The 27,862-nt window shown below is 40.4% G+C and overlaps 1 protein-coding gene across 1 annotated transcript in view; it reads right to left on the bottom strand.

The window, feature by feature from the left end:
- PTPRT (protein tyrosine phosphatase receptor type T) overlaps positions 1–27,862 on the bottom strand; it is a 342,262-nt gene that overhangs the window by 152,777 nt on the left and 161,623 nt on the right. The window contains exon 8 of the mRNA XM_075516941.1: positions 468–764. Within this exon, the coding sequence (XP_075373056.1) occupies positions 468–764 (297 nt within the window). The remainder of the gene's footprint in view (positions 1–467; positions 765–27,862) is intronic.

Here is a 27,862-nt window from a genome sequence, read left to right as displayed (position 1 = left end):
AGCTTCCGAGATGTATATATAATGCTACGTCCAGAAGACCAGCATTAAGAATAAGATACACTCTGGAAAGGAAGACATTATACTTCTTTTTGGGACAGTGATGTGAAGGCACAAAAAAACCCAACAAATGCCAGGATTACATTTGCCCATATGATAAAGGAAGCTGCTCTCTGAGTCCTGGGTAGTTCAGAACATGACTTCTATAGAATTAAACCTACCGCTGTTCGGTAACCTCTCAGACTGGCATTTGTCATTTCCAAGCACTTCAGGGAGCCCTGCCCTTTCAAGAACATGGCTGTGAAATGGAAATTATTTACACCTACAAATTTTACTTGCATAACACACACACCGTCCGGAGAAGCCATTTATAAGTCTCATGGGACAGAGGGTTATGTTGTTATTTACAACTTGACAATATTAGTCTTCCCCCCAAAAACAAGCAAGCAAGCAATCCCAACATAACTTACCATCTTCCTCAGTCTGCACAACCAACTCCTCACTTTCCATTTTACCCTCCGGGTTAGAGAGGGCTAACCTCAACCTGATGGTCATGAAGGGCCGGAGACCTCGCAAGGTGTAGTGGGAAGAAGTTTGGATGAGTTCCTCTGCCTCAAATTTTTGCTGGTTAAACACATACTGGTACTGGACTGTGAGATTGTAGCTGTGGCAGCGGGTCACCGCATAACCAAAGGGCTCCCACTGCAACGTCAGCTGCCGGGAGCGAATATCAACAACTTCTACATTTTGCGGCCCATGGACAGGATCTGTGAAGCAAGCAAAGGAAAAGAAAAAAAAAATTTGACATTAAAAGAAGTCAGTGATCCATTAATATGCTTCCTTCCATATTGCCAGAGTACCTAAGTACTTCACAGTTCTGAATGTTCTTGTCTTTACAATGTAAAAGTGATAGGGAAATTAATGTCAGCTCCACAGATGTATTCTGGCTCCTGATTTTTCCCTGAAAATCCCCTGTCATTGGGCCCTGAACAGTGGTCATGCTCCTGATGCCTGTGAAACCTCACTGAATCCAACAATGGCAGCATGATCCCCATCAGTTAAGTAGTGTGAGTGTCACACTTTCTTCATTCTTCCTCAAAAAAAAAAAAAGAAAAAAAAAATTGATGGTCTGCTTGAAGTACCTGAATACCTTGGTGAGTCCTGCCTCAAGTGATGCAAATACATAGGAAACGCCTGCCAGAGCAGGAATGAACTCAAGTCTCTCAGCTTTCAATTTAGCTACGTAGCCCCTACACCCTCCTGCCAACCCTAAACCCATTCTGCTCAGAGACTAAAGCACGAGAGTGTGAGAATCAAGATTAAGAGCCTGACTGTTAGACTTCCAACATCCCAGTGCTACCGTCCCCCCAGTTTTTTAAAGTCTTGAATGTTTTGGCAATGGGGCCCAAGAGCAGATCATGCCACTCCTTGAGTAAGTTTTCTGAGTCATCTCAACCTCATGCCAATACAACTTTTATTTCAAATCATATCAACACCTTGGCCCCACCAAAGTTTCATTGTTCTTATTCTTTCTACAGTATCTGAGGTACGTTTTGAATATTCATGTGTAGGAATCATTTTCACCTGCTGTTCCTTAATTTATTTTTAACAGCATAACTCAAATGCTCTGACTACAGACTCTGCCCTTTATATAAAACATAAATGCATGCACCGCTAGACACGCGGATATAAAGAATGAAGGATGAGTGAGTAAAATCAGCGTTTGGGATATGTCAGATGGTAATAATACTACACGTGTCATAGTTTGTTTATCTGACATTTCTTCAACTTGTATAGCTCGTTTGCTTTTTTGCTCAATATATATCTAAGCAAGGTAATTAGAAAATACGTAATTTCACATAGAGGTTCTTGATTTATAGCACAATTTAGTGTTCCGCCCACTTCTCATGTTCTCTCACGATTTCAACCTATGAAAGGAACAGAACATTTTCATGGAAACAAAAAAAAAATCACAAGGACTCCCAAATACTAGTTACACTTCTTAGAAAGATAATTGAAGTGGAGAAAAACCCTTCCAGTGATTCTTGAAAGTAAAGCATCCACCAGCCATACTGACTTCAATCTACTCATGCATAAGCAGAAAATACACTATAACAACCAGCATATTCCATATTACAGAATCACAGAACCATATAGGTTGGAAAAGACCTTTAAAATCATTGAGTCCAACCATAAACCTAACACTACCAAGCCCACCACTACACCATGTCTCTAAGCACCTCATCCAAAATTCGTTTAAATACCTCCAGGGATGGTCACTCAACCACTGCCCTGGGCAGCCTGTTCCAAAGCTTGATCACCCTTTCAGTGAAGTAAAATTTCCTAATATCCAGTCCAAACCTCCCCTGGAGCAACTTGAGGCCATTTCCTCTTGTCCTATCACTTGTTACCTGGAGAAGAGACCGACCCCACCTCTCTACAGCCTCCTTTCAGGTAGCTGTAGAGAGCGATAAGGTCGCCCCTCAGCCTCCTTTTCTCCAGGCTGAACAACCCCAGGTCCCTCAGCCGCTCCCCATCAGCCTTGTGCTCCAGACCCTTCCCCAACTTTGTTGCCCTTCTCTGGACACGCTCCAGCACCTCAATGTCTCTCTTGTAGTGAGGGACCCAAAACTGAACACAATATTCGAGGTGTGGCCTCACCAGTGCCCAGTACAGGAGCACGATCACTTCCCTAGTCCTGCTGGCCACACTATTTCTGATACAAGCCAGGATGCCATTGGCTCTCTTGGCCACCTGGGCACACTGCTGGCTCATATTCAGGCGGCTGTCAGCCAACACCCCCAGGTCCTTCTCTGCCTGGCAGCTTTCCAGCCACTCTTCCCCAAGCCTGTAGCCTTGCATGGGGTTGTTGTGGCCCAAGTGCAGGACCTTGCACTTGGCCTTGTTGAACCTCATACAATTGACCTCGGCCCAAAGATCCAGCCTGTCCAGGTCCCTCTGTAGAGCCTTTCTCCCCTCAAGCAGATCGACACTCCCGCACAACTTGGTGTCATCTGCAAACTTACTGAGGGTGCACTCGATCCCTTCATCCAGACCATTGATAAAGATGTTAAACAGAACTGGCCCCAGAACTGGCCCATTACTTCTAAAAAAACCCTAGTGACTGGCAATAGGAAAATAGCTACTTCTGAAATGAACACTATTCTGAATCTTTACATAGATACACACCCATGCAGACACTATTGAAATACGATGGATATTAAAGGATCAGGGGTCTAAAGCTAGCAACTGGTTTAGGATTCCACATAAGTCATGTCATTCCCTTAGCATGCAGAAAACACCTCTTAAATGAGACTCTTTAGTACCGTGTGTGTCAAAAAATGATAATTTAGAAATTAGAAAGTTTGTATGCATAAATGTACACATACATACTTAGCAGTAGGTGATAATCGTTCCTTTACTATAAACCCATGAAAAGAACATTTCTGTAGATGAATTGTATAGATAAATAAGGTGAACAAAAGAACGGTTCTGTGAAATCTTTCAGCCTCTGAAACTGTAAAGGTAAGCACAAGCCTCGCTCCAAGATGCATTGACAGGAAAGAAAACCAAAAGCAGATGCAGATGCTTGTTCTTCTGAACTTTCCACTACACCAAGTAATCAACTTCAGACCTCAACCCAGAAATGCAGCTGAGACATGGCAAAAACAGTTCATGCCAAGAGAACAATGCAGCTGAAGATGGCAATTAACCTCCATGTTACTGCTATAGTGGGTTTTTTTTAAATTACAGTTCTTTTCTTTAAGTCAGTCAATGTTATGGAATGAATGGGTAATTAGAGGGTGTTTGGTTTATTGATGTCAGATGTGCTGACTTTATCAGTGGGTAAGGAACAACTCTGATTCAGCATCACCTCACCAAGTCATATGTCCAAAACCTGGACTATGGAAGATTACCTGCATTTTTTAGCTTGCTTTCTCATCTTGTTCACATTTGCCCTTTCCTTTCCTACCCAAAACTGTAAGTCTTGGAAGCTGCCTTGTATCAACCAGTTTCTAATTCTACTCAAAATTTTACTGTAAATGCTCCAAGACACATCCTGAGGCCTTTCTTTAGTTTTTCAACACAATCTTTTCAATAGAGTAATCGGCCTATTAACCACAGATTACTTTGAGTTACAAAGTGAGAAACTAAAATACAGATTCCAAACATAGTCCAGACCCCACTGCACAATCACAGAACATACCACATTCTCCCAAGGCTGATAATCCTAAAATGTGAGATTTTTCAGTGAAAAAATGAGATCGTGATGCTGTAGTTCATAGTGAAAGCAGGAAGGGGATGCGGTTTCAGAAATACCCATAGCCTGAGGAGTCTCTGAGAGCAGGTGCAGACTTGACATCTAATAGCCTTCTAGATTTTTGAGCAAAGGTGGAATAAATAAGTAAGTAAAAACTACTTAAACTAGGTTCAGAGAGGAAGAAACCAAACTGGAATTAAATCAACAAATTGAAGCTGGACCTGGAAACCTTTATATTCTTGCTGGCTCCCTTCTCTCAGTTTCAATCTCCTTTTTCCGAAAACTGAGACTATGTAATTTTGAAAATGTTTTCGTGTTGCCACACTGATTTCCTCTGCAGTGTAAGCCATTGAAACTCATTTCCAAGGATGAGATTTTGTACTGTTGTTTTTAAAGGACAGTGGTCCTACTACCTTCTCCATTTAATTCCTTCCACATTTTAGCTTTGTTAAGTATACAATCTCAAAAGGTCTGCAGTACCTACCCCCGGGACTATCCTGTCTAACATCACCCATTTTTCATTATGTTGTAATGATTTATTTTCCCCCAAAAGAAACAAGAAAACTAAAAACGTTTATAATTGATCTCCAGTCCTCTAGTAGTGGTGAGTATTTGAAACTGTACAAACTGCTCCATTTTTATATTCTTGGAATTATAGCCTCCAAATAGCGCAAGAAAAAACCTGAAAATTAACTTTGCACTTGGCTAGTGCAAAAAAAGCTGCTAATATGTACCTCAACTTCAGCTGCACAAAAATACCTACCAAAGCAAGACAGAAGCAGATTGGCCCTATTTGAATACTTAGAGATCATATATAAAATGACATTAGTGCAACCTGCATAAACCAAAGTAAAACCTTCTAAGCATCCTGAGACCTTGTAAAAAACAAAGGAAGTTCTCAAGAGGCAGGAGCAATGAAACAGCTGCCACCGATCTATTAAAACTAATCTTGTACCCATGCAAAGAAAATTGCAGCCTCTGGGATTTTCACTGCGCAAATGCTGTATTTTTATTTCATTGTGGTTGACCTATTGTGCTGGTTTTGGCTGGGACAGAGTTAATTTTTTTCCATAGTAACTAGTATGGGGCTGTGTTTTGGATTTGTGCTGAAAACAGTGTTGATAACTCAGGGATGTTTCCGTCACTGCTGAGCAGTGCTGACACACAGTCAAGGCCTTTTCTGCTCCTCACCCCACCCCACCAGCGAGGAGGCTGAGGGGGCACAAGGAGCTGGGAGGGGACACGGCCAGGACAGCTGACCCCAGCTGACCAAAGGGACATCTCACACCATATGGCGTCATGCTCAGCATGTAAAGCTGGGGAAGAAGAAGGAAGGGGAGACGTTCAGAGTGATGGTGTTTCTCTTCCCAAGTCACCGTTACGTGTGATGGAGCCCTGCTTTCCTGGAGATGGCTGAACACCTGCCTGCCCACGGGAAGGAGTGAAGGAATTCCTTGTTTTGCTTTGCTTGCGTGTGTGGCTTTTGCTTTCCCTATTAAACTGTCTTTATCTCAGCCCATGAGTTTTCTCACTTCTACCCTTCTGGTTCTCTCCCTCATCCCACCAGGGCAGAGTAAGCGAGCGGCTGGGTGGGGCTTAGTTGTCACCTGGGGTTAAACCACATCAACTATTAACTGTACTTTGAAAGTTCACATCAAAATCAAGGACTGAACAGTATTTTTTAATACTGCATCTCCCACTGATACTTGGATACCTATCATTACTCTGGTAATGCAAACACTTAGGAGGCCAGGAACCCTTCTGAAACATTCGTGATGTACAAGTGGCCCGAACAGAAACAACCCCTCCCAGTGATCCTTCAGCTGTGCTCTCAAGTCCTTAGTCCAGGTCAGCAGACATTTTTGACCCGACAGTGACCTGCAACGTTCAGAGACTGCATTTTCTGCTATCACAATTTTACAGAAAAGCTGACTTTTATGGCTGGTTTTGCTCTTTCCTTATTGAGTGTTACAGAGCTCATTTTGTTCACTGTAGTCTTCTTGCTCAAGGTGAGGTGCAGAAAGGCAAAGGTTGATTTAGATTATTAATAACAATTGTCTCAGCTTTATACCCCTCCATCAAAAGAAGAACAGAGAGGGAAGGAAGCAACAGTGAAACACTGGGGTTTGAACATGAAGCTCAAGTTGAACAGTGAAATTAAATAGAGACAATCAGCTTTTGCCCCCAGGTTAACGACCTGCTGCAGGAGCCTAATTGCAAGAAATTGTTGCTGGCAGTAAAGACTTGACATTGAGCAGTAGATGTCCACACTTGTCTGAGGCCCCATGCCCATGTCTCCTGACCCTATGGAGAGCAGGAGGCAGAGTTTATTAGCAGTGCAGGTGTCTGCTGATTAAATTCGGTTTCCCAGCAGTAGGTAACAGAGACCGAGAATGCACAAAGGGAAGAAAAATGAGCATGAGAGGTGCTTTCTGGGAGTCCTGGCCTGCTGTCTTCTGATACAGAAAGAGAAGGAAAGCAGGTGAGAGTCTGATTCCTGTCTTCCCCTCAACACAGCCAGACCTGAGTTGTCAGCCAGTCACTCCAACCAGAGCAGGCCAACCCACATCAGAGCACCCCAGTAAGGTCCCCACCCCTTCTTCCCAGGCAGACTGGGAGGAGACAAGGAGAAGACTGGGAGGAGACAAGGAGAAGACTGGGTGCACTGGTAGTTGATAAGACCCCCAAAACTTCTGTCCTCCTAACTACCAGCATGGTACGACCTCTCTCTCTAGCCCAGAAAATATTTAAATTCATTTTAATTTACAAAATATAAATTTGGTAGTATCACAGAATGGTTGAGAACATCACAGAATATTTCACTCCCACAATAAATTGAGACAGTGGCCACTTTTCATGCAACAGCGACAAAAGTCCTAATGATGGTGAATCAGCAGTTAGGCTGTTTCCTTTGTGTTTTTCAAAGACATTGCTCTTATTCTACAGAAGGAAAACCAAACAGTAAAGTAATTTGTCTGACAATGATTTTACTCCAGGTATTAGATTAGGGCTGGAGCCTCCTCTATCTTGCTTTTATTCCCTATTCCTCCTCTTCCTCCTTAAATATTCACGGGCTGAAACAAGTCTAGGGAAACATACCTACTATCAAAAAATGTAGCAAGATAAATGGAGCAAAAGCATTCAAGCGGTTTGCCTTAAATGCACAATTCAAGTGTGTGTGACGGTTCAGGATAAAACAACCAACTCTACAGTGCATGCTGTTCATCTCTTCGAAGAGATTCTGACAGATGAGTTGTTCTATAAACACCTTCCGTATCAACGTCCTATACGTGGACATTTCAGAATGACGGACAACTCTGTCCATCCCTGAAGTGCAGCATGTCTTTCTGTGACAGAGTTCCTTTGCGGAGCGTCACAACTCGCGCAGCTGCTGCCCATCATATTTCAATGCCTTCTGAGCCTGAATGTGGTATAAATGCCTTTTCAGACATGACAGATAAAAACACTGATTAAACAGAGTTCACCAGTCTTTCAATACTGTAAAAGTGCTTTGGCTTTGCCCTTTTCTGCAGAAAGAACGTCTCCCTAATATTTGGATCTAATTTTTTTTTTTTTTAATCCAGTTCAGATATATCATCACTGGTCCAAAGACAGTGCAGGCAAAGCTGAAAGCAGGCAATTATACAGAAAGGCATGTTCCCAGAGAAGACTTGCAACAGAGAAAAGGGAAAAAAGGAGTGAGACTGATAGAATAAAATCTCCACAGAACAAACCACCTGTTTGTTGAGATACCCACAATCAACTAAACCCCAAGTCATACACAAAAAAATAGGTGTCATTAAGGCTGATGAACTAAAATAGGCTATTTTATGGCAATCTATGAGCAATGAAGAAGGAGGAGCCCTGCCACACAGATGGATCTATTATAAAAGAAAGATGAAATAAGTTAGATAACGGGAGTATGTGCAACAGTTAACACAATCATTTTACTTCAGTTCACAGCACATTTTCTTCATTTTTTGATTGATCTGGTTTTGTTTCAGTTGCAAATTTTACTTTGAATTCTGCCCTGAAAGAAACCCAAGACTTCAAAAAAAACCCCAGGAAAATATTTGATACATTACAAAACCCATTAAACATCCTCTGATCTCACACTTCAACCTTGTTAAACAAAAAAAAAAAAAAAAAAAAAGAAAAAAAAAGAAAAAGGAAAAAAAAGAAAAATCAACCCAAATGCCTTTAAACAGAGCCGAGATCTATCTGATGTTTGAGAAACTCGGCAGACCTTTCAATTTGTTACAAAACATGCCTGTCACGCTCACAGGCTAGAAGTCCACACGCTAGCACGTGCCCAAGGTCCCACGAAAAGCCAAGCCTGCCGGAGAGCAGGACCACAACCCGGCAGCGCAGACTGCTGCCGCCGCCTGCCACAGCACTACCTGCCTGGGCTTGCTCTAGTTTACATCCAGAGCCCAGCTGCCAAACCTTCACTTGTAAACAACCTCAAGATAATTAAGCACTACTTTTTAAAAAAAGGTTTATTAGCATCTGTTTAAACGGATTTTTTTTTCATCGTATTATGAAATGGTAAAATGAAAGCTTTCTTCCTCTTACACCTAAAACTATTGTTCCCTAACAAACTTAAAAATAATAATTTAAAACAACAATAAAGAGTAATTACTGGTTTTATTAAAAACATCTATAATGGATACACATAGCAGTGGTACTCTGTGACTAGGAACAAAATGTACATTATTGAGCATTTTAATGATTAAATACAAAAGCATAATTAAGTATGCTAATGGAAGTGAGATTACAAAGCAGGTAAACCACTTGGTTTTTGTAAAAAAAAAGTAAAACGTGGTTTTTACAAATTTATTTTCTTATGTATAAAAAAAATATTTAACTTTGTTTTACTATTGCGCATGTGCATTTATTTTTATTACCTCTTCTTCTGTGTACTTCTGCTGTTATCTTTAAATGGAATAAGTGGAAGAGATTAGAATAACATATAAGCTAGCTCCTGACAAAATATAAATTATCTCCATAAAAATAAATAAGGTAATCAAAACAGGAGGTAAAAGAGAGGCTTCCTCTATACAGTCATGGGCCTGTTGAATCCTTCTGAGCAGCAGACAGAAAAGCATCGCTCTTGCAGATAGGCTTTCCCTCATTTGCAACGGTGGCTTCCTTTTATGTCTGTGCAATCTGCAAGATAAATTCTCCATGTTCTTTTGGAAGCCTGTCTTTTAAAAACAAAGATTTTTTTAGAAGTTAAAATTTCCAGTTTAACTTCTAGATCTAGCAGAAGTTATTTTTCTATCAGCTGATGAAACACTGGCTTTGCAGGCACTATTGAAATCTCCTTCTTGCCCTAAACCACTTGAGGCTTGTCCATTTTTCTCAAGATTCAGGAGCAGCAGCGACTCCCTTGTTCACCAGCTATGGGTAGTCACACGCGAGGAATCTCTACACCATGGGGGCTAGCTGATTCCCTGTACCTGATGACATCTAAAGGGATTTTCTCTCTGCAGCATGCCATATTAGCAGAAGAAAAAAAAAAAACCAACAACATTTTCAATTGCTAAGAATGCTAAGATTGGATAATTACTTAGAGCAAAGTAGAATATGTCACATCCATAATAATAAGGTTAGACAAATGGGGAGTCCTCAGCTTGGAAATGCAGCTAGTGGAAAAGACGACAGAGAGTGTAACTCTGTCAACCAGTTTCTTTTCCAAGTTATCCCCTTAACTAGACCAAGAGACTTTCAAATTCCTGCAGCTGGGTACTGGTTGCAATGTATTCCAGAAACACATTTTTAGAAAGGGTCTAGATACTATTTATGGCCAGCTGTTTAATTCTAATTTCGTGCTCATGTCTTCCTTCCGCTAGGGTGTTGAAGTCAGCAATGCAATGCCATTAATGCCATGGATGGTTAGCTACTATGTGAATGGACATATTTGAAAAATGTTCACTTCGAAATGCTATAGACACTCTTTGGGATAGTGGAGGACAGATAAAAGTTTGCTCTGAACAAAATCAATGCACTGCATTTAGCCCAGTAATTGCCCTTTTCCTACGATATGGTTGCACTTTTGACTCAAAAAAAATAAAGCAGGGTAACTTTATGCCAGAGGAAAGTGCGAGGAGGGCAGAGTGTGAGGGGCAGCAGGACCAGCACTTCTTTAAGACCATTTATATCTGATCAGCGTGGCACTAAGAAAATACTCTTAAAGGATTTCAATACAGGCATTATGTACGAGAAAATACAGATAAACCAGTTCTTCAGAAACCCTGTCAAGCCTATAAAGAGAGCATAGCTTCTAACACAGCTAGGACTCTTAGTGTAATCTGAACATACAGGCCATAGTGTCAGGATTACAGCAGCTTGTTAATACCCCCCAACACACATTTTTAAAAGTCTCATGGAAATCCAAGTCTTTCTTTTAGCCCAAGTATACCTTTTTAAACTCAGCAACCTTCTTTTTTTTAAAATGCAACTGGATTAATTGCCTGCTCAGAAATGACTCAACTCTAAATGATTCCCAAGCGTTCCTAATACCTGTCATCTCCCTGCTGCCACACGGCCCCACTGTATGACTACAGGTTTCTGTTATCAGACACGCTCGGGGTTTGTTCACTGCTCCATGCTCCGCGCGGCAGGAGGCATGAATCTGCAATGGCCAAGGTACTGCTCCTACAGGAGAGCCAAGGAGTTGGCGAACTCTACAGTAGGCTTACAGTAGAGCTGATTTTATCCAGGAAAATCTCCCAGAAGAACTTCAGATCGCTTGCTTCATAACGTTTGAGGAACTTCTGGTTTTGTTGTTTCAAAAACCAAACAAAAAAGCCCCCCAAACCTACAAACAAACCCCCAAGAAGTAGGATAGTTCACCAACGAATATCAAATTATCGCTGTTCTCTTTTGCTCAATACTGTCTTCTAGCAGAAAGCTGTAACTTCCCATTCCCTAATCCCTACTTGCTGTGCAGGCCCAGACACATCCTTTAAACCACTTCTCAGCTCATCTGCATAGCAAAGCAAGCGATTAGCAGCCAGCTACAGTTTTACAAGAGTATTAGCACAATTTAATTAATAGTCATGGAAGTCATTTACAAGGGACATCGTTACATGAACTTGTGCATACGCCCACACGCATGCAGACACCCTCCCTCCACACAGCCAGTTCTGCCTGAGGAACATCTACAGCTCCCTCAGAGAATGAAACTGGAGTCTGCCACGAGGAAACTTTCTGCAGTCTTCAGATGAAGGACACAATAAAGACAGATATCCATGCAAAGCATGTTGGTGTTCCATTTTTAAGCTTCCCTACAAAATCCTGTGCTACTGATACATTTATCTTTGAACTAAAAACCTGAGCCCTGGAGTTTTAATTAGGAGAGGAAGGTCAACCCTAACGGACCTAAAGGTATAGGCATAGCAATGGACTGTCTATATGACAGAAAATGGTCGTGTCCTCATTTACAGGCACATGGAAGTGTAGAGGCAGATTTACAGCTCTCCTTACTTTCTTCATCTCTCATAGGTAGCAGCAAGGAACTGGTCTTCCACTAGCTAGGAAATCAGATTTACCATGACCAAAGAGCTGTGTGTTACTACAACCAATAACTGACACAAAACCGAGCCAGCCCATGGAAGATCGTGGGCTGTCTGCCTGCATGTAGATCACAGCTGAAGTGAAGCTGGATTGCAAAGAGCCACAACTGGTTCGGGGGGGTGCATTGCCCTCATCTTTGGGTTCTGAAACATAGTGAAACAAGGTTTATGGCACTACTTCAAATTACAATGCTAATGAGCAAGTTTGTTAGTCATGCCCTAAAAGTTAGGGAAAGTCTCATTTGTCCATGTCAAGATCTTTATACTTTAGAATGTTTTTTTCTGGATGAATTAAGTCCCTTGCACCGGCCATTTCTTACTGAATATATATTAAAAAAAAAAAAAAAAAGAACTGAAGTGGAAAAAAGGCAGTGTGTTTTGTTTTCGGCAACTATGGCTTGATTCTTTGCTGCCATGGCTTTAACAACAAGGCTAGAAGGAAGTAGATGAGCATTCATGTGTGAAAAAAAGCCTATGTTTTTAACAGAATTAGGCAGCTGAGCTCATTTCCACCCCATTAGGATCAGTCTATGAGACAGTGCTGCCAATGAAAGCGCAAGAGATTAGTTTTCCCCTCACTAGCTTAAGCAATGCTCTGGGCGCCAAATACAGATCACAACACTTTTCAGGGATATTGCAAAGCTCGTGCAGGGAACTGATCCAGATCCTGCCTTTCAATTTCTCAGCGAAGCCATTTCCACACAAATGCACCACTGTGCCCTGAAAGAGTTTATTTCGAAATGGAAAGAGGAGAAAGGAGGTAGATGCTTATTGGAAATCTATTTGCTGAAAGTGTGTTAAGGAAAGCTAAGAGTTTCTTAGAAAAGATCTGTTAATATGTCACTGAAACATTCCAATAACTACTGCCACAGCTTGGCACCACAGGTCTGCAAGTTGTAACAGCATTTATGGCGAGACACTTTTTGTTCCTTTAATATACCATTGAATTTATATAAATAAAATACTGTGTTCCTAATTGCATCTTCCTCTAATATTCCTACCTAGAAGAAGTGCTGAAAAAGTCAGTTTGATGGTTGGTTGTCCTCCAGCTGTTAATGATTTCCTTCTGTTCAGAGCAGAGGGCAAGAAAGAAGGGCAGAGAAAAAATAGGTACTGCTTTGCTATTAAAATAACAATATTCCTAACGGAGATGCGTTAGCATTTGCTCCCTAGATGGTTATAATTTATCTTGAGAAGCAGAAGATTAGAAACGTCAGGGACCTCCAACTGGCATCCATTCAGCTCTACTCTCTCAAGATTTACAGATACAACCACTTTCTCTTCCCTCTTAATCTTCAGAAAATCTCCTATGAAACTTAAAATCCAAGAGCATTACAGCTACAAAGCGAAGCAATCAAGTGTTGGGTCCAGTTAGAATTAAGGCTGCGTGCACAACGTGAATTTTGTATTATTTGTGCCTATGCACTGTGCCCAAGGACTTGTAGAGAATTTTGTCTAAGGTGTCGGGGAACTGAAAACCAGCCCTTCTAACCCCTTCAGTATCCTGGTCTTACGGCAGCCCAAGCCTCCCTTTAAGGTTAAAAGGGCACACACACAAACACACATGTTCAGGCCTGACCGTCGCAGTACCCAAGCATCTTTGTGCCTCTTGCCCATGGACTACTATAATGAACTAGTATTTTTCCCCACAGGAGCGCTGCCTCCCCCAAGTACACAAAACATCTTTAGCTCAGTGTAAGCCAGATGCAAGTGTCAAAACAGCCTGGCAATTTGGTGAACTAACTAATGGTCTGACTAGCAGATAGCAGTAGATTGCAGCCAGGTATGTCTTCGTCTGTGCCAGTGGGTAGCAAAAGAATCACAAGAGCTAATTTTGGTTATGGATGAGAACATTTTCTACCAACCACTTGTTCTGCTCCTTCATTCTTCCTGGCTTCATACCCCCCACTACCAGTGTTTCTTCTGCCTACCTCAGCCCAGTCTTTTCACCCACTCCAGCACTTACTCCATACTCGAAGTCCTCAACTACATCTGCTCCCAAGACTTCTTATTCCAGTCTGAGTTGCCAGTCCATCCCAATCCACTCTCCTTCAGGGACTGCAGCTCCTCATCAGACTGGGTTCCTGATCCCTCTCAGCCACGGGGTCTCAGTCTCAGACCTTGCTCATATGTTCCTCCTTCATCCTTAAAAGACATCTCTGCTCCCTCTCCTGCTCTTCATGCCCAGCTGCCCTCAATCATCTTTCCCACCTTCTTCTCCCAATTCCTTTCTAAACCCACTTCCCCATTTCCCTTCTGCCAACACATCTCATCAGCTCTAAGTTCAAGTCCAGCGGACTTCTCCTACAGACTGACTGAGCACAGCAGGAAACCATTTTTGCTACAGGATTAAGGATCCTTTAACTTCTAATGTCGAATTTAACCTTGGACAGCACAAGAGCAACTTACAGCAACTGAAGTCTCTTGGAAATTTAGCTATTACCATCTGTGAACTTTCTACTGTGTACACACGGACTACAATTTTTCCATTTCATCTAATTTAATCACACAGGTAGATTGTGGTGGGTTTTCATGTTGACAGGAGAAAAAAACCCCAACCACACAAAAAAAGCCAACCCTCCCAAAACCCACTACACTCCTGAGGGAAAGATTAGCCTTAGAGATATATCAATTGCTTCCACCAGAAGATGTAGGCTTAAGCTTAAAAATAGAGTAAAATGAGCAAAACCTATGTTTCCTTTATCTCCTTCCTGGAAATAGCTGAAGATTTCCAAAGCATTCATCATGCTGGAGGTTTGCTTACCTTTAGGAGTTTCAGCCACAATGACAAAGTTTGACAGGCCCTAAAGAAATGGTCCTTACACAGGACCACAGAAAGTTTCAAGCAACAGATCGTACCACCTGTCCACCTCCAACCCTGCCTGGAATTTTCTCTTTGCATCACAGTCTGGGTTATGGAAAGGGGCTTGATCTATATTCTGAGGCAAACTTCCTGCGTAGTCAAAGCTATATACAAGACAGTTAAACTTGTTTGCGTATTTAGACTGTAAGAACCCGGAATACCAATTCCCTTTCTCTATATGCCTATCATAGCACCTCACACAAAGGTGAGGGGGACTATCAAAATAGTCATTCAAGAATGCACATGAAATTGTTAAAAAAATAAATAATAGGTGAAAAAAAAAATACAAGATCCACGATCACTGGAAAACACTGCAGAGAAAAGGAATATAAAGGACCCAGAATTCCTGCGCACATCACGGCCAAGATACGAAAACACTCAACAGAGGAAGCTTGCCTGACAACCGCCTACATTACTACTGTGTCTAATGGAAGCACTAGCCCTTTGCTTTCATTATACTTCCCCAAAGAACACAAAACCAAAAAGACAGTAACTGACTCTCAGCACTCAATTAAGATTTAGGATGTCAATCAAAGGAGGTAAAAAGCTGTTCTTGTTTTGTGATATTCAAAGAGTATATCTGCCTTATTCATTGTCTGTGTTCTCCAACCTAGACATCACTATCTGTAGTAAAGAGTACAAGACCACCTAATGGAAACCTAACAGCTTGGGGAAGTGCTAGGTACCAGTATACTCATCAAAATAAATTCTCCCGTGAGAGCAGTTTATTGATTTGTATATTTGACTCTCTTTGGGATTATTGTTCAATTACTTTTATCCTCTGAGATGAAAGCAGCTGAATGTAACATCAAAAGCAGATAAAAAAGTCACATGTTTCAATTTTTCTTTCAAATCTGCATAATATCCATTACAGATCTGATTTTCAAGAGAGCCCTCTGAGAGCAATAGTGGAGGGTAACTGCATCAGACATACAGCTCTCATCTACATTTTCTCTAATTATGCTGGTTAAAGCTAGCATCTTTCCTATAAAGCACATTATTTGTCCTTGAGCAAGCGACAGTCTGCAGAAGCTATCTGACTACATCTCCTTTTATCAGGTGAGCTGCTTGCTAATTGTTGATATGATTAGTAATTTATCACCGCTTATAAACACAAACACAGCATATAATTTCCACTACTAACTTGTAGTACCCATTGAAGAGCTTAAAGTATGGTAGTGGTCAAGAGACCATGAAAATGTCATTTTGCTGGTCTGCATTCATTCTTCACTAAAAGCTTTTCATGCTCTGCTTGCAAAAAAAAAAAAATATTTTTAATTGCCAACCCTCTGTTTTCACTGTGGGACACAGACTCACGTCATTTTTGTTTTGGTGCGCACATCGCAACCAATGCAACATCGGGAATCAGGATCTTGCTGTCTTGTTTGAGAGGCATATGTAACACGGAGTTGACTGGTGCTCCTTTCCATTTGCATGACGTGAGCTTTGCTGTGCAGTCATCAGACAAAACTGGCTTCAGTCCCTCAAATATGAAAATCCACACACTCCAAACTTAAAACTCCGGTAGGATGATTTTATAATGAATAGTGCACTAGGAGAATCGTTCCTGTGTTTTATGTGGCAGGGACATTACAACCATAGTTCAACTTGCAAACGGTACCCTCTGTGATCACGGCCCGCAGTTTTAAAACTCATCAAACAGATGACCTTACTACCAGCCACATACCCACTAACAGCATGCACGTGAGTTTTGTTAAAGGTAGATATGTGGTAATATGGTGACTTTAAATAAATACTTGCACTTCTCAATTTGCATTTTTGACGAATACCTGTTTCCCTCAGCTCTAAGAGGAACTATCCATTTTATAATACAAACGGTTCAGTAAGGTGAGCTGCTAGCTGCACTCTCTCAGGGTGGCCTATAGGCTCGCCTCCGCAGACGTGAGCAGGACTGCTCTTCGAATTCACAGCAGCGTCAGGGTTAGGTATAGACTGGACCAGAAAGCCACTCGGAGACCAGGCAGAGATGGAGCACTAGAATTCCAGACCACTGCTGCTGGATTTTTACTGCGTTTGAGCTATTCATCTGCTCTGGCACTATTTTTGTCTATTGCAACAGATTGTTGTAAAAATCAGGTCTTTGCAAAGCTATTTCAGACAAGGCCAGCCTGTAAAGCACGTTGGTTTTCTTTTAGTGATGCAATTACAAGGGGAATGTAGTCATGAATATTACTGAACTTTAAAATATTGGTTCTAGGGGCAATAGATTTTACCCGAAGAGATATTAGTGCTCCACCTCGACATTAAAAAAAAAATCACTTTAAAACTTACAGCAACACATTTAAAGTCCATTAGTCTGCGTTTTCAAATGTCACGCCTCAAATGCGACAGTCAAATTCCTGAATCAATCAGCTAAAGGGAATTATTTTACTCAGAAATTATGTGAAGAAAAAGTAGCAGAAAACAGTAAAATGTAGAATAACTTTATGCTGTAACTTAAGCAACTAAATAGGCTTTTTGGCGAAATAAGCAGCAATACACTACGAGTATCTGCTTCACAGGATGATGAACTGGAGAACGTTTTGTTTTGGTGTTTTGTTGTTTGGTTGTTGTTTTTTTTTTTTTCCTCCCTGTGGCAGAACAACGTTTGGGATTTTAATTTGTGATCTGCCCTACAAGTAGTGCCTGGGATGTTTTCAGGCATGCACACGCAGCACCAGGGATCTGAACTCTAGCTCGCTAGCTGGGTATGCATCAGATACGAGGAGCAAATATGGCATATGCCAACTCCAGTTTGTCTGCAGGCATAGTTTGCACCTGTATTTTTGACATTGTGCTCTTTTTCAGTTAACTTTTCAGATATGTGCATGAATCCATATGTGAAATAGGCAAACCCTAGTTTCTTCAGTTAGAAATTCTGCTCCAGAGCATCCTTGTACACCAGTTTGACTCACACAAATGGCATGGCAGATTCTGTCCTAAGTGCTGACAAAAATTAGAGCCTACGAATCCCTTCCATCCTGGCTAACATCCCATTATACCAACAAAGCATATTTAACATATTCACAAGATGACTTGCATTCATCTGAATAGTTTGCAAGTCCTGATGTACGGCACTGATGGCTTTCAGATAGAAAAGTGAATGAACTCAGCAACCTATCTCCAATAACTTACCACGAATCATACTGCCCTTCATCTCCGGTATGGCGTTTGTGTTAATGTTTTCTGTTTGTTTTACCCTCCAGCAATTCCAGTCAGGAAAGATTTTTTCCTGTAGCCAGAGAGTACCGGTGGTACCTTCTATGTAAAAGACAGACAGTATACAAGATCGAGCAGAATCAAGAGTCATAAACTTAATTTCTTTCCCCAATACTCTCACAATTATAGCTGGTCTGACAGGCAATTAACCCAGATCAACCACTGCTGGTGAAGCACTTTGTCTAAAAGCAAAGATGATTAAATAATCTAGTGATCTGACCCTGGGGGAAGATGGCTGACAGATGGGGAAAGAGCCATCTACCTTTATTTTCATATTTCCATTGAAAAATGAAGGGCCGGTAGTAACCAATAAAGTATAAAAAATACACTCTTGTATTTCCAAATGTCAGGAGAAATAGCCTTCTGATTTAAGTGTAGCTAAAAAAGGAAAAATCTATTTAGGTTTTAAAGTAGACCTCAGTAATTGTATGAAAAAAAGATTTTACATCATAATGGGTAGCAATATGAGGCAATGAGACCTGATAGTGTCAAAGATGCTTTCCAGTTACATGAATTGCACTGAAGATGTTAAAAAAACCTGAGAAAACACCTTGAAGTAAGTCACAATTCATTGTAGACCCATCAGACACATCTCGGGCCTTTTGTGTGAAGTAAGTTCTGATTAATTTTTTCTGATTTCTTGTTCCACACTGGAATGCTGCATTTTTTTTGTTTGCAGTGATCTGTGATAATGCTGGGTGAAAGCCACTGCAAAACTCCAAAGTAAAACATGGAGGCTCCCATCCCCATACATACCAAGGAGGAAACCATCACACCTAAGACATGCCTTTTAAATGGGAACCAAAATTTATATATTTTGCTCAGAAGATGACCTTTGCCATTATGCTGACACAGAAGAGGCTCAGGCTGAGTTTCATTAAATAACCGTGCCAGGCATCAACTATCTGGAAAAAAACAAAGGTGCTACTTTCTTACAGAGTAACTATGATGTGATTATAACTTTAAGAAAACGTGTATTAAGATGAAGATGGAATATATGTGCATCTGGACTCAAGTTCAAAACTGAAACATCATGTACATAAATAAAAAAAGAAAATCACTGTACCATCACTTCGGTTTTGCTGGACGCCCTTCTGAATGTTTCTTACTCTCATACTACGCTTTGTACCAACGACTACACTGCCTGGGTGTGGTAAAGGTGATTCCAGCAGCCTGTATTTAATAGGAAGCCACCTGGTCACATAAGGGTTAATGAAGGAGACTTAAAAAATCCTGAGAACAGTTTCTAAGTTATAGATTACCCATACAGTACTAATCTCTTTATATATACACTTCCATAGCAACTGCTACAGAAGTACACCAAAGGAAAAGTTAATGTTATTATGTAGGGAGTAGTATAAGGAGATTTCTATACCAACTCATAGCAGTTCAAATTTGTAACTTCAATTTTTGTCAAATGTATTACTGCAACAAGACTTGCAGTTGATTGGAATAAATTCATCAGAGTCAGTTTGAATAACGTATCCACTTACAGGCTGTCTCATTAGAGGCAATGCACCCAGCTATGACTCCCAGGGTGTCAGCTTGAGAACAGAATGCAAAGCAATAACCTTTTCACTGTGCAGGAGCTACCATCTAGCTAAATTCCTTAAAGCTATCAATGTTAGGGGCTACAGGCCTCAGCTTAATAAAACTAGGAACTTCCTAGTGCCAAAAGATAAAGATAAACCTCCAACCCCACAAACAGAAGAGGTCATTGTGCCAGATGAGATACAAGAAATATTGCTGTTATGTGTGAAAGCCTCTTTTACATGCCCCTGTGTAAAAAAAAAAAAAAAAAAAAAAAAAAAAAAAAAAAAAAAAAAAATCAATTAATGTTATGGCTTAATCCATTTATATATAAAGCAAAATGACATGAAAAGGAAGCTCTAACACTGCAACAGTCTTTGGTGATAATTTGGAGAAACTACAAAGCAAGGAAGAATTTCCTCACATCATATACCGCACTCTCAAAGCATACACACATCTGATAGGAAGGAACCATTCTTAATAAGCTTTCTGTTCCTTCCTAGAGGAAGGAGATTTTAATCTCCAGGAATAAGGGTGCAAGTCACTTCTCAAGTATGCTTACCTACTTACTCATACCTACCTAGCTTTAAAATACATGGATTGCGCACCCTTACTAGTGCAGCCACTGAAACTCCATATATGCTGCAAATGCCACTGAATAAATTCATTAAATATGGGGCTCTTTTCCTCCTGTTGAATCCCATCCTCTTCTGGGATATGCTTCCAACAGGTAGTTTAAAACTAACTTGAGCACATCTCGACAAACAGTAGGCAATAGTATCAAAGAGAAAAAAAAAATGCATAGTTCACTGTAAACATACAGTCCATCAGCCAGAAAATAAGTAATGTATGAAGAAAGAAGAAAGAAATTTTCGGCTACAGGGTTAATATTCTTGTGAAGATAATCCTCCTATCCAAGATGTGACAAATCCAACTTCCTGAGAGATGGCTTTGAAACATGAAATAAAGCTGCATTCAGCAGCACTGGACAGCACATGTCTGGTGCTTCTATTATAAGCAGAAATTAATAACCAGGTAGAAATAACCATAAATCAGTCTTACTAAGCTCATCAGCTGAAATATACCAGCCTTTACATAAGAATACATTTTTGGCATTTCCACTCTTACACTTCATTGTGATAAAAAGCCAGCCTTGTTGCTTAATCCTGGTCTGGTAATCGGGAAGGGTGGGAAGCTGAGAAGCGGAGCTTGCATCCGACTGCTCAAGTCTGAAATGATGGCACGCTGGGAGGTTGTTCTGCTGACAACGCGTGGGCAGTTGTCACCATCTTAGAAGCTGGGAAAGAAAAGGAGTGGTATATCCTGAATTAAGTTTGAAAGTGACGGGCTTCTGAGATGACAGTTCCAAAACTAAATACATCAATAATGAGTAACTTGATCGTGAAGCAGATCGAACGCATTGCTCGGCAGTTGAGGCCTGACTCAGGAATGGTATGGATTTTCTGATGCAAGTAATCATTATATATGCATAAAGATCCACAGAATTCAGGTAGAAAACAGATCAAAACCTTTTCAGTATGTTAATATGATAAGAGTTTTCCTGGGAAGATAACTGCTGCAATTGAGATCAGAGTATAATTGTACTCTGAAGAAGGCAGGCCTGTGTATTTTTGCCTACAGTACACTGAGTCTGTTGCAAAAGGAACTAAGAAACTTGATGTCTGTGCTTTGAATAGAGGCATGTAAGATCTAACATATTTGATAAAAAGTCCGTAACTGCCTTTTTTCCCTCTCGTTTTGTGCCTAATGCTTCAAAAGAAATAAAAAAGAACGCACCAAATTAGTTGTACGTAAGGAGACATAGGTGGAGGCTGCATGCTCAGAAGCCGATGCTCTGAAGAACAAATTTCATTCTTGGAATAAGAAGTAAGGTAAAAATCCTCTTCCTGTTTTTTTCCCCTAGAACTTTTAAATAGAGTCCTGGAAAATACTAAAATACCTTAAGTTTGCTATCTATCAGTAGGCCTAAGTGAGCACGACATGCAAAAAGAGAACATTTAAATGGCCTCAGATTTCAATTTCTACCTATATCTAGCAGGAAAAAATATTCCTCAGGTTGAGCAGGAAAAAACGCTTGGCCCTTTGATACAATAAATATATGGATGAAGGAACCCAAAACCATTGTATTAGAGACAGCCATTCTGCTTCACGCTTGGAAGCTTCCAACTTACCCTGACACCAAGACTGCTTAACTTGATATTTCTGTTTCATCTAAAATTCTTGTAAAAGGTCAGACAGTTTGGGAAAATCCTGCTGCTGAATCAGAAGCAGTAGGAATATACACTGGTTATCTGTGGGGATCTACTCCCCTTCCAGGCCCTGAACCATGCAAGAGCTGAGGATCCTGCCTCAGCTACTGGAGTAACTCCAATTTTAACAATAAAGGCTCTGGTGTCAGCTCGTGAATGTTACTGAAATTAGACATTACACAGCAACAGCAGGAATGAAATGGCCCCTATAAAGGAGCCACCACTGAGGAAGAACTTACACCACAAAAAGCTGCATTGGGGAGCATGAAATGACAGAACAAGTCTGGCCCGTGTATTGAATTTGTCACTTGAGTATCAACACTCACAGAGATCCATCTATAGCTAACCAGAGGCAAAGGGAAAAAACGCTCATTCACTAGTGATAGTGTGCTTTTATCTCTCAACTTTCTTTTCCTAGTTCAAAACTGCAATAATAATCAAATGGGAATAAAAGGAGTTTTCTTTGATGAGCATGTCATGCTGATGAAAGGCAGCAGAAGCCCTCTATGTAGACAAGAACCGTAAACATTAACAGACATTGGTATTTGGAGCTTCTCTCTGTTGTGTGTCAGTCCTCGAAGGGCTATTTTTATGAATGACATTCTGCATAGGAATGAAGGTGCTGCTTAGTTTTGTCCAGTGCTTTGTTGGAGTTCAGCTGCCCAGGGCCAGCCCTCAGCAGGTGGTAGCAGTGGCCTTGGATCTGCATCCAAGTTCATGCCTTTTCCCTTGGTCCCTGCTTGACCTACGTAGCAGCTATGCCTGTGCCTCGCTGATCTGGGCCCAACCTTTTCTTGCCAACTTGACTTTCTGGCTTGACCTCAAGCCTGCCTCATCGCTATGGATTTGGTGGCAATCTGGACCATCGCCTCACCCTGATTACCGTCACCAGACACGCTGGGCTCGTGTCATCCCAATGCTGTGGGACTGTGCCTTGCCTCTGTCAGTGAGGGCACTGCCTGCGCCTGCCCTGCCACCTCCCTTGGCTCCCGGCTCATCAGCCCTTGTGCAGCAGCCTTCTCTTGCTACTCCTGAAAATTTCTGTATTTGCCATCGAATGCTGACATTAAGACAAGCCGTAATGTTCCGTATATTAATATATCAGTAGCCTTTTTGTTTAGCATTTCCATACGGCTTTTTGTTGCCTTTGAATTTTTAGCAAACTTTTATTTAGTTTTCATTGTTTTCAATAGGAAGCTCTGAACTTCATATTCACATGTTATTTTGTCCACAGCAGGCAAAGCTTTTGTCAGCCGATAATCACAGACATTGGTGTGTTCATATTGACCTATTTAAAATCTCAAACGGCTATAATAGAATGGGAAGCTTTTTAAAAGGCACTTCTCAGAAGCATTATTCAAAAAGTATAATGGTCCCATTTGTCAAAAACGCAAGTTTGCCCTTTAGCACAAACCTGGTACATAAAATAGTATTCAGACAAACTCCTTTCAAAATAGCTGCTCTCTTCCAGTTTTCAGTAGCTGACACTGAAAACACACTTTGCTCCCCGTTCAGAGGGCAACCATTTTGTTTTAGCCTGCTCAAGAAGAAATGGAAGTTGATTGTCTCCAGCTCCAGCAACCCCATTGACTGCTCTTCAGATTTGAATGTGCCCTTAAGGTGTCTTCAATCTTTACAGATTTTCACATGCAATAAGGAAGAGCAGGGCAGGAAAACCTGAGGAAAGAAATGCCTGTGCATGAGACGGAGCACAGGATGAGCTCCAGAGCAAGAACCACTGTCAAGTTTCTGAGGTTTCCACACTGCTTACAAAATGTTTTACATTGTGTTTTAGCATGACTGCTGCACAGAGTAGGTAACCTTGGAGATAAATTGCTCGTGAATCAGCAAATACTTACGTGTGTTCTTAAGATTTTCTGAAGTGAGATATTTACATCCTTATATAATCCTAAGAGGAAACAGGTGGCTCTTCAACGTACTTGTGGCTTTTTCAATTACACGCTTAGGCTCACAGAATGAGGACTCAGGGGTGGGTGGTTAGTTGCTGTGTAATTGCCCTGCTACGGCAGGCAGTGTTACAAAAGCACTGAAATCTCCCTTACTAAACAGGAATGCATTGGTTTGCTTGTATGCAATTTGTAGTACGGTATTTGTCTTGAATAGTTTCCTTTTGCATTTGAATGCAAACTGAACACATTTATTTCTATCTACTTTCACAAGTTACTTTGCATTCAAATTATAGGAATTTGTATGCACATTATGCTACAGACTAAACAATATAAAAGAGGCGTGTGCTGGAATACATACAGCAACTTAAAAAAGAACTAGGTCTAAAGTTCTCGCGTTTCTCCCACGGTAACAGAAATCTCTAGCCCAGATGTGCACTATGCAGACAGTACCAAGATCATTACATCAGAAACATGACCAAAGAACAAAAAACCTCAGGGTTAGGAAGCAACACGTTCAAAATTATTTCATCGAAGAGGCCTTAAAGAGTACATGCAAGCAGCAATGTCAGGAAGGGTTCACTGGCACTCTGACATGGCTGCTTCCTAATGGTCCCTGGACAATCCCTTGGCTATTTCTTTGTTGCGATCAAGCTAAAAGCACTCAGATTTGCTAGCACACAGATTTGCTCCTGAAACACAGAGTTTCAGGAGTTCTGGGGACTGAAAGGACAATTGTAATTTAGTAGCTACTAACCTGTGATTGACCTTCAATGTATGATCAATACTGTAGATAGTACCAGAAGGGATAAGACTAAAGATGGAAATTCTTGGAAAAGGTACCAATGAGATCAATCACATCATGATTGGAAGTGCTCAAACCACGTTACAAACACATATACTTTTAAATATAGCTTTTCCTTAGAATTTTTTTTGGCCACCTGTTACCCAAAGACTTAACTCAAAAACTGCTCTAAACTGAACAAGCTCAAGTGCATGATACACCTACACAATGAGCGAAGGCACCCGCCATCATGCATTGCTCAAATTATATGCCACATCCATTACGTTTCCATGTAAGGGGTTCAGAAGCACAATCAGTATTCCTAAAGGAACAAGTTTTGATGCGATATCCTTCTAACTTGCCAACACAAATATTCATATTGCTGTTGAGTCTTGGACATCAACAAATAGCCGAAAAGATGACAGAAAAATATAAATATTCATCTTTTCCAAAGCATTACGTTTACACGAACAAAGAAGTTTAACTTAGAAATGCCTCAGGACCACAGATCATTAAGATAATCTCCTCTGCCTTTGTAAAGCATGCTGTAGGAAATGAGCTGGCACTGCAATTTCCATTCTAAGCTTAAATGCTCCAGGCAAAGAGGCTACTAATTCTAATACATTTCTTAAGACTGAGGTTTAATAGAATTAGTTTGCTTTTTTCTTTCTTAATTTCCATTCAGCTATTCATAGCTATATTCTTGGTATCATCCTACATTCTTCTTCCCCCTAAGTGTTTACAAATGCCTAAATTATATATATATATTTTTTTTTTTACTTTCCACCCAGATGTTGCCCAATAGAGGCATACATGTATGTCTAATTACCTCTTTACAGAGCCCACAATATCTTCTTCTATTTCCCTGAGCATTTTGAGTGCTATTATTTCCAATCCTTCCCATTTTTCAGCATCTCAAAGATAACAACTGATTATTATATCATGTTCAGGAATATAGTTTCTCTCTTCCACCTCTCTTCATGCTTTGAACCAGAGCATTAGATAAGCCTCCTAACTCATAAGATTGGTAGGTCCAGAAGTCGCATCTGGAATATTATGTGAGTAAATGTGAAAAAACATTCTAAATGCAAGTAGCACAAGAAAGACAAGGAAAAAAAAAATCAGCTGGCAAGAAAGACAAGAAAAAAAATAATCAGCTGGCAAAAAATACACTCTTGCTGATTACCAACATTTTTGTTATGTCAGGATCTGCAGTGTTCCCTAAGTGCTCTGCCTGCAAAATAAAATGAATGCAACAAATGAAATCATCTTTCTTAGGAAAAGTCAAAAAACAACTTAAGTGAGGGTAAGTGAGCAATGGAAGACTCAATTCTTATCAAGCAGCATTTTTGCTGTCTTTCAGGAAATTCTTGCACACAGGAAATGTGTGCGTGAGGAAGATTTATGGAAAAAAAAAAAGGACAAAGGAAGCTAGCAGGTACTCCATTCGTGTTGGGAAACAGGCATTAACAAGTCTCTTTTTGCCCTCATTTTGAACTCAGTATCACAAAATACTTGGAAAAAAAAGTATTTGAAGACAAATTTTAGTGCACAAAATCAGGCATTATTTTAGGAATATGAGTAAGCATAGAAAAATGTCACAAATAAATCATTAGGAATAAATTTAGAAATCAAACACAGAGGGAGATGACATGAGTGCTAGGCAGAACATTTGCAGAGCCACAAGAGAAAGGGTAAGATGTTTCAAACACTGCAGGCGGAAACCGGGAGAGCTTGGAAGACACTTGTTTTTGGAAATGGCAATGAAATTCTAATCTCTCCCTTTCAATCGCTTACCCAAAAACCCTTCCAAAGTTTGTTTATTCAAATGAAGTAGAACTTGGGCCAAAATGTAACCAAAGACATTTAGTGCATCCCAAATTCAGTTCTAATTCTGAAACAGCAATTACATCTGTGCTGAGATATGCCAGTTTTGTGTTAAAAAAAAAAAGTGAAATGTAGGATTCCGCATAAATTTGATTCAACTCAAAAGTTCTTGTGGTATTATACATAATATCTTAGCCTCATTTCTATCACTAATATTTAGCATAAAAAAATAAGCACGCATCGTATCCTGGGAGCATGAATTGAGCTTGTTTCCTGTTGATCTTACTATGAACTTTACGAAGCGTCATCCTCACTAAACACCAAGGAGCATGAGACCCTTGTTTACGCCCATTTTTATAGTGTCTAACTCTCATGTCATTGCAAGAAGTTAATAATATACTTTCTTCCGATGAGATGTTTGTTTCACAGTCAAAAATCAGCACATGGTACACGTCATTCATTGAAGCAATCAGAAGAACACACTCACTCCAGTCAACACCATTTATCAATGTCAACCGGAAGAGCAATTATATTTCATCCAACCAAAAATACACAGAGGCGCATCACATCTATGATGACAGGCAAAACTATCATCTGTATAGCTCTCACCAAGTCCCCACTAACACAAAATTGTACATGGGTATTTGTACTAGTCTAGGAATGCATTACATTGGAGTAATCACAAAACAAAATTTTAGAGAAATATTCTGGGGATGTGCATGGGAGCAGAGGGAAATGAAGAACATAAATCTTGAATGAATCAAAAGGGAAAAAAACATCAAAATGTATAATGGTTTGATTTGTCGAAATACACAATAGCTTGATTTTTTCAGATTTCCTCCATGCCTGTAAATCCAGACTAACTCCATTAACATTAGAGCTCTAGTGGAAAGCTGGATGCAAGAGAAAAGACTCCGATGATGGTTGCTTTATGAAGCGAACACAGAGAATCACAAAGCTATTAAACATTCAGCACTCTTCTCTGCTTAATACCAACCACAGTATGCTTTATTGCCTAATGTTTACATCAAAGCGGTACCCAGAGAATCCAGTTAAGGTTAACGCAGTAACATGCGTACGGAGCTCGGTGAAGTCACAGGGGCTATCCAGTGACTTCGAATATATTAAGAGAAGTCTTACAGAGCTAAAGATAAAAATTGCAAGCAAGATGCATATGCATTCACCTACATTTTGTTATTGCATATAAGGAGCATACTATCAGGTGGAATATATACATAATTCTTTGGGTTTTGAAAAAATGTGAAGGGAAATACAAGAAGGGATCAACAGGAACAAGATGAAGGGGAGAAAAACTTATTAGTGTTTTCAGTATCGTTCCAATGCTTTATTCTACAGCCATCTGAGATGCTTAAAACCAGCACTGCCCCTTTAGATTGTCTTCCTAAATGAGTACAATAAAGCCTGAAATGGTCCTCTGATAGCACTTAATATACCTACTGTTGCAAGAACCCTAAAGCTTTCAGCCACACCTTAGCCATATTGTATAGAATTCCCAATAAAACAACCCATTTTCCTTGGTTTTATGTACAAGTCTAGTTCTCAATGGCAACAAAACACTCCAGGCAGCAAATTTCTACGTATTAATGAATTTCTCAGGTGGTTT

This window comes from Mycteria americana, chromosome 14 (genome assembly GCF_035582795.1).
Source record: "Mycteria americana isolate JAX WOST 10 ecotype Jacksonville Zoo and Gardens chromosome 14, USCA_MyAme_1.0, whole genome shotgun sequence".
Classification (NCBI taxonomy): Eukaryota; Metazoa; Chordata; class Aves; order Ciconiiformes; family Ciconiidae; genus Mycteria; species Mycteria americana.
Note: the sequence above shows the minus strand (reverse complement) of the source record. Positions and strands in the feature narration are given on the sequence as shown.